The following is a 12,605-nucleotide window of genomic DNA, read 5'->3' as shown; positions in this document are numbered from 1 at the left end:
AGGGGCCAATCCAATAAGAGGATATAACATTTGTATATATTTATGCACCTAACATAGGAGTACCTAAATATAAACAGACCTAAAATGAGAAACAGCAATTCAATAATAATAGGGGATATTTGCTAACCCACTTTCATGAATGGATAGATCATCTAGACAAAGTCAATTAGGAAATATCAGCCTTAAATGACACACTAGGCCAGATGGACTTAACAGCTCTATATAGAACACTCCATACAAAAGCAAAAGAATGTACCTCTTTTCGATCACACACAGAACATTCTCCAGAATGGATCATATGTTAGGTCACTGGTCTTAATAAACTTTAGATGACTGAAATTAAATCAAACATTGTTTCCCACTATAATGGTATGACACTAGAAATCAATTATGAGAAAAAGGAAAATTCACAAATACATGGAGACTAAATAACATGGTACTGAACAACCAATGGGTCAAAGAAGACATCACAAGAGATATCAAGAAATACTTTCAAAAGAATGAAAAATCGAAATACAACATACCAAAGCTTATGGGATACAGCAAAAGCAGTTCTAAGAAGCAAGTTCATAGTGACAAATGCCTGCCTCAGGAAACATCTCAAATCAACAACCTAACTTTACAACTGAAGGCACTAGGCCCAAAGTTAGTAGAAGGAAGGCAGTAGCAGATCAGAGTTGAAATGTATGAAATAGAAACTAAAAAAACCCCAAAGAAACAAAATATAAAATTAACAAACCTTTAACTAGACTCACCAAGAAAAAAGAGAAGACTCAAAATCAGAAATGAAAGAAAAGACATTACAACTGATACCAGAGAAATACAGAGGATCTTAAAGAGACTACTACAAACAATTGTACACCAGCATATTGCACAACCAAGACAAAATGCATAATCCCCATAAACACACAACCTACCAAGACTGAATCATGAAGATTATGAGACTGAGTGCTGCCTGCTACGCTAAGAAGGCATGAAGACTGAACCATGAAGAAACAGAAAATCTGAAGAAACAGACCCATTATACTAGTAAAGAGATGGTTGGGAGGTTTGTGTCTACTGATTAAACCAAAAACCCAGGAACAGAGGACTTTATTGGTGAATTCTACCAAACATTCAAAGAAAAATTAATCCTTCTAAAGCTCTTCCAAAAAAAGAAGAAGAAAAAGGAACACTTCCAAATTCATTTTATGAGGCTAGCATTACCCAGATACCACAATTAAACAGGGACACTGTAAGAAAAAAAATGACAGGTCAATGTCTCTGATGAACATGGATGCAAAATTAGCAGACCGAATTCAGTGATACATTAAAAGGACCATATACTATGCTCTAGGGGGATTTATCTCAGGGATGTTAAGGATGGTTCAACATCCACAAATCAATCAATGTGATATAAAACATTGACAGAATGAAGGATAAAAATCATATAATCATCTCAATAGGTGCAGAAAAAGCATCTGACAAAAATCAACATCCACTTACGATAAAAACTCTCAAAATATGGGTATAGAGGGGATGTACTTTAACATAATAAAGGCCATATATGACAAGTCCATAGCTGACATCGCACTCAATGGTGAAAAGCTGAAAGCTTTCCCTCTAAGGTCAGGAATGAGACAAGGATGCACACTCTTATCATTCTGATTCTATAAAGTATTAGAAGTCCTAGCCAGAGCATTAAACAGGAAATAAAAGACCTCCAAATATGAAGTAAAATTTACTATTTGCAGATGGCATATTATATTAGAGAACCCAAAAGACTCTGCCAAGAAACTCTTAAGAATTAATAAAGGAATTCAGTAAAGTTGCAAGATACCAAATCAATTCACAAAAATCTGTTGCATTTCTATACACTAATAACAATATATCAGAAAGAACGATTAAGAAAACAATCGTATCAGAAGGAATGAAATACCCAGGAATAACTTTAACCAAGGAGGTAAAAGACCTGTACACTCTAAACCATTAGACATCGATGAAAGAAACTGAAGACACAAATAAACGGAAGGTATTCCATGCTCATAATATTGTTAAAATGTCCATACTACCCAAAGCAATCTACAGAGTCAATGTGCAATTCCTATCAAAATTTTAATGGCATTTTTCACAGAAGGAGAACGAGCAATCTCAAAATTGTATGTAATTACAAGACTCTGAACAGCCAAAGCAATCTTGGAAAAAACAAAGCCAGAGGCATCACGATCCCTGATTTCAAACTACACTACAAAGCTACAGAAATCAAAAGAGTGTGGTATTGGCATAAAAACAGATACATCAATGGAACAGAGAGCCCAGAAATAAACATATGCATACATGGTCAATTAGTTTATGACAAAGGGGCCAAGAATATCCAATAGGGAAAAGATGGTCTTTAATAAATGGTGCTGGGAAAACTGGACAGCCACATGCAAAAGAAACCAGAGCACTCACTATCTTAAACCAACATAAAAAAGTTAACTCATTATGGATTAAAAACTTGATTGTAAGACCTGAGGCCATAAAACTTCCAGAATGTTTTCTTCAGTAAGCTCCCTGACATCAGTTTTGACGACGACTTTTTGGATTTGACACCAAAAGCGAAAATAAACAAGTGGAATACCTACAAACTAAAAAGCTTCTGCACAGCAAAGAAAACCATTAACAAAATGAAAAGGCAACCTATGGAATGAGAGAAAATATTTGTAAATCATATATGATAAGGGGGTAATATCCACAATGTATAAAGAACTCTTACAACTCAAGAGCCAAAAGACAATCTGATTAAAAAATGGGCAGAGAATATGAATAGACATTTTTCCAAAGAAGACCTATCGACGGCCAACAGGTAAATGAAGAGATGCTCAACATCATTAATCATTAGGGAGATGTAAATCACAACCAAAATGAGGTTATCACTTCACACCTGTTAGAATGTCTATTATCAAAAAGGGAAGATACAAGTGTTGGCAAGGGTGTAGAGAAAAAGGAATCCTAGTGCACTGCTGGTGGGAATGTAAATTGGTGCTGTCACTATGGAAAACAGTATGGAGGTTTCCTCAAAACAGAGCTACCCTATGATCCAACTATCCAACTATTCCTATGATCTGGAAATTCCACTCTGGGTATTCACCGGAAGAAAATGACAACTCTAACTTGAAAAAAATGTACCCCCATGCTCACTGCAGCATTATCTATAATAGCTAAGATGGAAACAGTAGCTATAATGGACACCTAAGTGTCCAATGATGGATGAATGGTACACACACACATACAACGGACTAATACTCAGCCTTAAAAAATGAAATCTTCCCACATGCAACAACATGGATGGGCCTTGAGGGCATTGTGCCGATTGAAATAAATTGGAGAAGGACAAATAAGTCACGGGGTTTCCTGCAATGTACCACATGGTGACTACAGTTAAAAACTGCGTATTTGAAAGCCGCTAAGAGACTAATGTTAAAAGGTCCCATCAAAAGAAAAAACAACTTTGCAACTATGCATGGTGACAGATCTTAACTAGACTCACTGTGGTGACCATTTCACAATACAAACATCGAATCATCAGGTTGTACACCTGAAACTAATATAACGTTACACGTTGGTTAAACTTCAGTAAAAACCAAAATGAAACAGATAACACTTACGGTCTGGTGAGGCTGACCGTCGGCACCTGTGGGCTGGGATTACAGCTGAGAGGCTGAGGGAAGGGTGGCTAGCAGAGAACCTGAGCATGCTAGCCAGACTTGCTCCAGCTACGCCTCTCTGAGCAGATGGAGTGGCCCCTCTTTCTGGGGACTCACCTCCCTCAGCAGGGCTGCTCGGCGGCGGCAGAAAAACCAACTTACCATGCAACGACTTCATTCCCAAGGTGTAAGAAGGCCTCCGCAACGGAAGAGACTTGGGAAGAGAAGGGTACGTGCTACTGAAGAGGACGTCATTGGGCAGGGCTTGGTCCAGAAGTGAAGGCCTTGAGGTGAAAAAGTGCTCCCTCTGCCCGCTGTAAATGCTCTCGTCCGACAGCGTCCGGTGCAAAGCCCGCCTTGAGGTGGGGGTGGTAGGAAAAGGAGACTGAGGAGAGGAGAGCGCATGGAACTGAAAAACAGTGTCGAGACAACAAGAAGTAAATTTCTTGGGTCACACACCCAAGTCTCGGATTGGGGACGGGTGGGCTGACGAAATCACCGCTCTTAGACACCACCTCCCCCTTCAAATCCTAGAGCCCGGCAAGGAAGCCTCCGGCTCCACCATGTCGGTCTACATCCTTCAGAGCCAAGATGGGAGTTCCTGGCCATCCTGTCCTCAAGGCCCAGCACGCGGCCTATAGCCTACTGGTGCTCAGCACACAATTCAGGTGTGAGATTAAGCAGATTCATCAGGACTGTGTCACGGTAAGAACAAGATGATGATCAGACACATGTGAGTTTTATTTGAGTCCCGTGCCATTGACCGAATCTGAGCCCAGCATTTCTCAGGATTATTACGAGGAGTAAATGCAAACACTGGACCGGAGTGTTTATCGGTGGTATTAAGTGACATCATGGTCCCCAGGGGAACAGCCACAGTGCCAGGAGGTTGTCCCCAGAAGCTTAGCAGGTGATGCCATATGCGCTGGGCAACAAGAGCACTGGACCATCGTGATCTATTAACTCTAGTAGTAGGTGCCTCCTGATAAACATCAATTACTAATACATTCAATGAGTTTTAAACATTATTTTTTAGGATGGATTTCTATTTATGAAATTAAAATAAGGAAGCCATCTTAAGTGACAAATATTTATACAGGTATATACAAATGGCTGACATTCCACAGAGCTGTTATCTCTTTTGCCTTTGTCACCAGATTTGATTTTACTTGAGATTCTTCTGCAAAAAGTGAACTTCTGAGAATCCCATTCATTGCGAAACAACAGATATATTAACAATGTTTGAATATCCAGCCTGAGAGCCAACAGAGTATTTGGTCTATCAGCAATAAAGCTACATTTATCCCATGGCTCTCAGGCTAGTGTTCACTTTGGCAGGGAGAACAATGTGGAGGACAGGTGAAGACGTGAGTAGGAGGGCTGAGTCATAGCTGGCAGAAAGCCTCTGTGGGACTTTCCGTGACACTCTGAAGAGGCAGAGGGATGATGACACAGCCACGTCTTCTTTCAGGACGCTGAGAATTGAGCACACACTCAGGTTCACTCATGGGCTCCGTGTCTAACAGGCTTCTGTTCAACAAACCAAGGGTTAATCATGTCAAAGCTGCCCAGGAAATGGTGTGCACGACTGCTGCCTAAATGTGAAAAAATTATTAATCCAACACATTGCAAATGAGCCCCAGGAGTAGCCAACTGTGTAGAAAGTGTGCTCACTTCTAAAAACTCACGAGGAGTTAAATGCAAGGTACATCTATGCTTGCCTAGAAAACTAGAAAAACTAGAAAACTAAGCTGCTGTGATAAATTCTGAGTCTTTAAGTACAGGGAACTGGGTATGGAAATGGTGATTTCCCTTTCCACCTCAAAGAGAAGAGTGGGCATCACGAAGGTTAAATGGCTTGCTGATTACAATTTTAAAAACTAAAGCCAGATTCTCTCTTCTGTGTCTGCAAGCTTCTAGGACGACCACATAAGGTTTTGCCAACCACACCAGGCCCCGGGTCTCTCCATTCAAACACTGGTCCCAATCTTTTTTTTTTTTTTTTTTTTTAGCACTTCTGGGTTCAGCAAAGGGATTTCCTTTTCCAGTGAGTATCCCCACCCTGATGGTTTCACAGGACGGTTTTCCACCAATTTTAGTTTTAGCCTCTTTTGGGGGAAACATTAACATACTTCAAGGCAGCGAACAGCTCCCTTGAAGGGATCCTTTTGAGTAGCATGCTTTATTAAAAGTTACAACATCCTGCACTCAAATGGGAGGCGGGGTAGGTGATGGAAGGAAGCAATCTGTCTCGACGCTTTCCACCCATTAAAAAGTAGTCTTGTCCCAACACACTGCGATGTCCCCTCACCCCATCCCTCTTCAACTCCAGTCTTGTAGGTATGCACACCTATCTGGTTCTGAGAGCACCCTCTGCCGGCCTTGCACGGTGCTTGCTGGGTGGCACCCAGTGCTGCCAGCCCTGGGAAGGAACCACAAGGGAGTCAACGGCTGACTCGGAAGGGATCTGAGAGCCCATAAGGCTGCGGCGTTTTCAAAGTGCTCCAACGGACCCTATGGGTTTCTCACAGCGTCACTGCCTGGGGAGAGGAGATGTTCAGGTGGGACCCAGGAGCCCGAGACACCCACCCCTCCCATCAGAGAAACTGTGTTCTCAGTTCTACATATTGGGCTTCCACGTATACTTTTATTCAAATTCCTGAGCTTTAAAATCATCTGGGCACCACCGCTCTACTCTGGGCTGGTTTCAAAGCTGAGGAACAAGGCATCTAGCTCCACGTCAGTCTCCTGTTCTCTCACTCTTTCTAGTCCTCCTGGCTGCAGAGAAATGGGTTACCCACACTTGCAATAAGCAAGCAGTGCTTACTGGTGGCAAAGCAGGCCTACTGATTTGTACTGTGTTCACTTGCGGCTGTATACAGCCCTCGGGAAAAATACGGTTATCCCAGCTCTGTCCCCCAGTGAGGTTTCTTAGAATGTTAGAGCTCTGCTATTTTCCTTTCCTTGAGCTCCACAGCAGCTGCTGAGGCCGTGCAGCCACCTCTCTCTGAGCCACAGCCTGCCCGGCAGAGTCTGTCCCGTCCTGCAGCAGACATCATATGCCCGGGAGTGACCCTGTCATTTGATATTAACCAGCGCTCCTAAGTAGCCCTTGCTGTCCAGGAAAGCTGATGTGGTCCGAGTGGGTTCCAAGGATCACACAGCCCAAAGCTGGCTGCTGCTGGGACCCTGACGAGGTGGCTCGGGGCCTTGAGCCAGGCATGGTCTGGAAAACCTCTCAGGAGCACGCTGGCCTTTCTGACACAGCAAAGCCCTGGGCAGTCAGAGAATCTTGGAAGACACATCGAGCCGCTTAGCTAAACTCATCTGAAACCAAACCGAAAAGGAGGACGCCAGAGAGAAAACAGCCTTATTTCCAGCCCTGCTTGCAGCCTTTCCCAGCAACAGAGGAGGACTTTCTCCGCAGAGGGTCTCATGGTGATACAGCCACGGCACAAAGAAAGTACGCTCCTGTTTCAACTAGGAATGTTAAAATAATTCATTTTGGAAATAAAAGCCAAGAAATGGAAGAAAGGGAAAACAGACATTTGCTTTCAATTATTTCTACTGCATAAGTAAATCAAAAGAATAGAGTTTGCCCCTTTCCAAAAAAAAAAAAAAAAATGTTAGGAGAACTGGAGGAAAGATTCCTTTCAGGGCAAGTTTTATTTTCCTCTAACCTCAAAGGAAAAATCTGAAATAATTTTTATTTTGAAACTGGTACTTAAACGTTTTAATATACCTCTTTGGGTTCTGATGGAAAAAGAAGTTTCAAGCACTATCTTTTGCAAGGTTGCTAAGGAAACCATTTGTACCCTGGGTGATGAGTCAGAAGTCTTAAGTGCTGGCTTATAAAACAGAAATTACAGAAATCAAGAATGGCAAGTCTTTAAAATGATTTATGATGTTAATGTTTATGTTAATAAATCTATTTCTCAGCAGAACTCCAGACTGGCCTCTGGAATACGTTTGATTTCTATAAATGTGGATTTCTAAGTTTAGGAGGTAAATCTGACCTATCTTGAGGAAGACACACACACACAGAGGAATGTACGTGTGCTGCACACACACCAGAGTGGAGACAAAGCCTGGATGGACAAGGCCACGCCGCTCATCCCGCTGGGCATGGCACCCTGCACTCTGATCCCAGTTCGAGGACAGCAAGTGTTCAGGGAAATATGTAGCTTACATCTTCAATTAATTGTCAGAGTCCCTGAAGTACACTGTCTAGTCACTTTAAACAGACTACCAGTCATTTGGCTAAGAACCTGGAGAACAGAACATGTCAAAGCTTGCTGCCCTGACCTTCCTGGAGGTAGACTCCAGTCTCCTGGGGCTACACCACACACCGCAGACAGAAATGCCTTATGCTCAGAGCCAATTACGTTTGGGCCCCACTCAGCAAACAACCAGCTCCAGGCCCTGGGAGTGTGAGATCGTGCACCTTCAAGAGCCTTGAGTAGGCTTCAGTGGTCCTCTGAGCTGAGGAGAGCAGGACAGAGCTGCCACGTGGGCAGGCAAAGGTTTGGCCACTGACACACAAACATATACCCTGAGCATGTGCTTGGGAAATGATGGGGAAGGAGGCTGGGTTTAGAGAAGGCATTTCTCGACTGTAATTCTGGGAGGGAAGTACAGAGAAGGCTCGGTAAAGTAAAGAGACTCTAGAAAGTTCTGAAGGTACATGTAGAAGGTATGTGTAGGTAGGTGTAAACCTAGTTTGCTGGGCTGAAGAGGTGGCTTTTGGGGGTGAGGGGGTGAAGTGAGTAAGTGTCCATCAGGCAGTTTATCTGAGCGACGGGCCAGTATGTGGCACACAGCCAGTAGGCTTGCCTGGTGGGTCAGGGGACAAAGGTGAGGCCAAAGTGCAGGCTGCTGTGGGCACACAAGGCAGGACGTGAACTCTGGGCTACTTATCAGGGGAGGGACCCTTCGGACAGAAGGCACTAAAGCCTTTACAGAAAACTCTGACAAGAGAGACAAAGGTGCCTCTGCAGAGCTCTCAGAAGCAATGTCATCTGAGCTAATATTTCATCAGGAGCATGGCTGGTGCACTGAAGAAAGCCTGGTGGCGGGAGAGACAGGTTAATCTAAAGGCAGACCGAGAGGTGTGGCAGCGGGGCAGAACACCCAAGCGTGAGCTCATTTTTGGGAAGGGGGTGATGGCGGGAGGTGGGCTCCACAGAAGAGGAACCAGGAGCCAGCACTTCCAGGAGGATGTCCCTGCGGCGAGCAGCCCCATCCCGTTGGGCCTCTCTTACTGCCATTTACCCCGGGCTCTGTCCTGTACCTTAAAGTTCTTCTGCGATTCGGGAGTTGGGCTTTCCAGGTCGATGAGTTTCTTGAGGTCCTCCTCAATGGTGGACTTGGAGGCCGGCTTGGGGGACGCCCGGAGGTCCCTGGTTGAGGCACGCAGCCTGGTGTGGGCTATCTCGTTGCCGTCGCTCTGGTGACGCCTGGAAAGAAAGGGAAGAGAGGGTAGCAGCCCAGCTGACAAGGTTGAGGGAAGCGGGCGATGGGCCCAGAGGCTGTAAGTCAGTGGGGAAGTACAGGAGAGAAAAGATGAATCTGCTGGGGTACCTGTTTGTGAAAGATACCACCAATCTAAACGCAAAAGAAAAAATTCTGATGACTAAATCACTCTTCTACGGGAAACTGTTAGCTCCACTAAGCCCAAATTAGCAAGACTTATTAATAAAAGACCACAGGCTATGAATCTCAAGTGTAAGTTTTGTACAAATACAAACAACATAATTGAATGAATCGCGTAGGGTTTTGTTTTTCTTCTTTTTTCTTGCTGTACTACTTTGTCAAAAAGTTCTTTATATTCAGGGGTAGTCCCTTTCTAATACTCCCTCCAGTGGCTCCCGGCCCAGTTAAAGATGACATGAGAAGGCTGTGATTAACATAATCAAAGGGATAGTGTCATCTTAGTGCCAAAGGGTCATTTATCTCAAAGTCTGTTCTTCAGACATACTCTCTTCCTACAAGATCGAAGACTCTCAAATCAGTGTTTTGCCACACATTTTATTTAAGGAATGAAGCAGAGAAATAACTGAAGACAGGTTTTACTCAGGAGAAAAGAAAAAAATCTCCCTACCAAACACCAATGCCTTCCCGGACCCCAGCTGGCTTCCTCTCTTGCAGGAAATTGCCCCAACCTTTTCTGTTCTTGGTCATGTTGAAAGCGAACCACTCAGGAAGAGAAGCAAAAGAGTTCTTACTTTCTTGTGTCCATGAATCCCACGGAGTTTATGGTTCCTTCGGGTTTCTTCCAACCAATCAGGTACTTGCTGGTCGCCCCCTGGCGAGGGTAGAAAGTCCTAGGACCAGACGAGGAGGAGGAGGAGGAGGAGGAAGGTAGGAGCTGTGAGGTGGCAGGATGGAGCTCTTCTTTAGGGGAGCTTCTGGCACTGGTGAAGACAACGGGGCTGGGAGAGTGTCGGGAGCCCATGGTGCTGAGGAGAAGCAGGACAGAGACAAAACGACCCTGGTGTGCATGCGTGCATCCCGGGGTCAGCACAGCGGCCGTCGAAGTGTCGTCCAGGACAGGAGTGATGGCCAGGTTAAAGAACAATGAGTATTTCATAAAACAGTAATGGGGATGGGCTGGCTAGCCAAAACAGTCTTGTTTTCTCGCTATAATTTAAATGTCTGCTGTGAAAATGAAACACGGTCACCGGGGCTGAGTCTGCACTTTGAGGTTAAAAAGCGAAAATAGTTAAGACTGTCAGGGATGCTCTGAAACATGCTAACAACTGAGCTTTGCTACGGTGAAGCCTGGAAGAGGCAAGTAACAGGCGAACTGGCAATAACAGGTGTAGCAGTCTCGGTGGCTGTCTGCCTTGCCTTCCTCAGAACCAGGGCTCCTGGTGATGCTCCCCAGGTCCAGGCTGAGGAAGGGACACGACACTGGATCAGGCATACAGTTCTCCACACATCCACATCCACGGCCAAAGGGGCACACTGAGGTCTCCTTCCCCATGGCATCTGGCATTAAGACTGATTCTCTAGAAAGCTGTTCAATGGAATGGAAACGGATCACTATCCTACACCATATGCAAAAATCAACTCAAAGTGGACTAAAGACTTGAATATTAAGATCTGAAACCATAAAACTCCTAGAGGAAACCACACGGGATAAGCTCCTTGACATCGACCTTGGCAATGATGTTTATGGATTTGACACCAAAAGCAAAGGCAATAAAAGCAAAAATAAACAGTGGAAGTATTCGAATTAAAAAGCTATACACAGCAAAGGAAACCATCAATAAAATGAATGCAAGTCATATTTCTGGTAAGGACACAATATCCAGAATACATAAAGAACTCCTGTAACTCAATAGAAAAAAAAATGTGATTAAAAATGGGCATAGAGGGGTGCCTGGGTGGCTCAGTCGGTTGAGCGTCTGGCTTCGGCTCAGGTCATGACCTCACACTCCTTGAGTTCGAGCCCCGCGTTGGGCTCTGTGCTGACAGCTCAGAGCCTGGAGGCTGCTTCAGATTCTGTGTCTCTCCCTCTCTCTGCTCCTCCCCTGCTTGTGCTCTGTCTCTCTCTCTCTCTCAAAAATAAACATTTTTAAAAAAATGGGCATAGAATCTGAATAAACATTTTTCCAAAGAAGATATACGGATGGCTAACAAGTATGTGAAAAGCCGCTCGACCTCACTAATTATCTAGGAAATGCAAATCTAAACCACAATGAAATATCACCTCACACCTGTCAGAATGACTATTACCAAAAAGACAAGAAATAACAGGTGTTGAAAAGGATGTGGAGCAAAGGGAGCCCTTGTGCACTGGCTCTTACTACAATGAAAGTTGTCACTGAAGGTTTAGTGACCAGGATGGGGTCTCAAAGCATTTGCCAATAGCACTTTGTTGGTCAAAACCCAATGGTCCTGAACTGAATGAAGTATGGACTTTTCATAATGATGCATCAATACTGACTCCTTAGCTACAACAAATGTACCACAGGAACAGGAACGTCAGAGGACAACAATGGGGGAAACTGGTGAGGGGACGTGGGAACTCTCTGTACGGCTTTGTAACTTTTCTGCAAGTCAAAAACTATTCTAAAATAAAAACGTTTCTTACTTAAAAACTAAGCAAATGAACAAAACCAAAAGCCCCAAATCTTAGCGGTGCTGAGACAGGAGATACTACACGCAGATGAAAGTGATCTTGAACCCCCACCTGCAACCTTACCTAAACATCAATTCCAGCTGGCTTGTGTATTGAAACACAGATCCAAAGATTCTGGACTATATCACGAAGAACATCTTTATGATAGAGGCAGAAGTCTCTTTAAAGGATCATAAAGGAAAAGACTAAACTCCATTGAAAGTAAGAACGTCTATTCATCAAAAGACACAGAAAAAGAAGATGTATAAAATACAGGTCCAACAATGGGCTCCTATCCAGAATACAGAACTCCTAAAAATCAATAGGAGAGACCACCATACAGACAAAATGGGCAAAGATCTGAAAAAGGAATTTCACAAAAGAGGATATCTAAAAGACCAATACATGTTGGTGCTCAACATTATCAGTTAAGAGGAAAATGCAAATGGAAGTCAAAGGGGGAACCAGTACACCCCCACCAGAATGGCTAAAATTAAAAGACTTCTGACATCAAGTGCTAGAAAGGATGTGAAGTGACTGCAACGAGCACACGATGCGAGTGTTACTTGCCACAATCTGGTTGTGACACAAACTGGTTCGGTCTCTGCAAGAGTTGCACGTGTATCATATAACACAGCAACCCCACTCCTAGGTATATACTCACAAGAAATGTACACGTATGTGTACCAAAGGACACGTACACGAATCTGTAACATCCCTAAATTGGAAACACTCCAAATGTGCAATAGTGGGATGGCTACATGAGTTGTGGTAGGTTCTCACGACGTAAATATAACACAGCAATGCTACCT

At 43.8% G+C, this 12,605-nt stretch overlaps 1 protein-coding gene across 10 annotated transcripts in view; it reads right to left on the bottom strand.

Annotated features, from left to right (window-relative positions):
* The window catches only part of SIPA1L1 (signal induced proliferation associated 1 like 1), a 362,769-nt gene that overhangs the window by 13,063 nt on the left and 337,101 nt on the right, over positions 1 to 12,605 (bottom strand). For all 10 annotated transcript variants that reach the window (XM_042990031.1, XM_042990035.1, XM_042990026.1 and 7 more), the window contains 3 exons: positions 9,893 to 10,126; positions 8,959 to 9,124; positions 3,831 to 4,077 (listed from right to left, as the gene is read on the bottom strand). In XM_042990031.1, the coding sequence (XP_042845965.1) occupies positions 3,831 to 4,077; positions 8,959 to 9,124; positions 9,893 to 10,126 (647 nt within the window). The remainder of the gene's footprint in view (positions 1 to 3,830; positions 4,078 to 8,958; positions 9,125 to 9,892; positions 10,127 to 12,605) is intronic.

Source organism: Panthera tigris, chromosome B3 (assembly GCF_018350195.1).
Source record: "Panthera tigris isolate Pti1 chromosome B3, P.tigris_Pti1_mat1.1, whole genome shotgun sequence".
NCBI lineage: Eukaryota > Metazoa > Chordata > Mammalia > Carnivora > Felidae > Panthera > Panthera tigris.
This window is presented reverse-complemented; position numbering and strand designations above follow the sequence as displayed.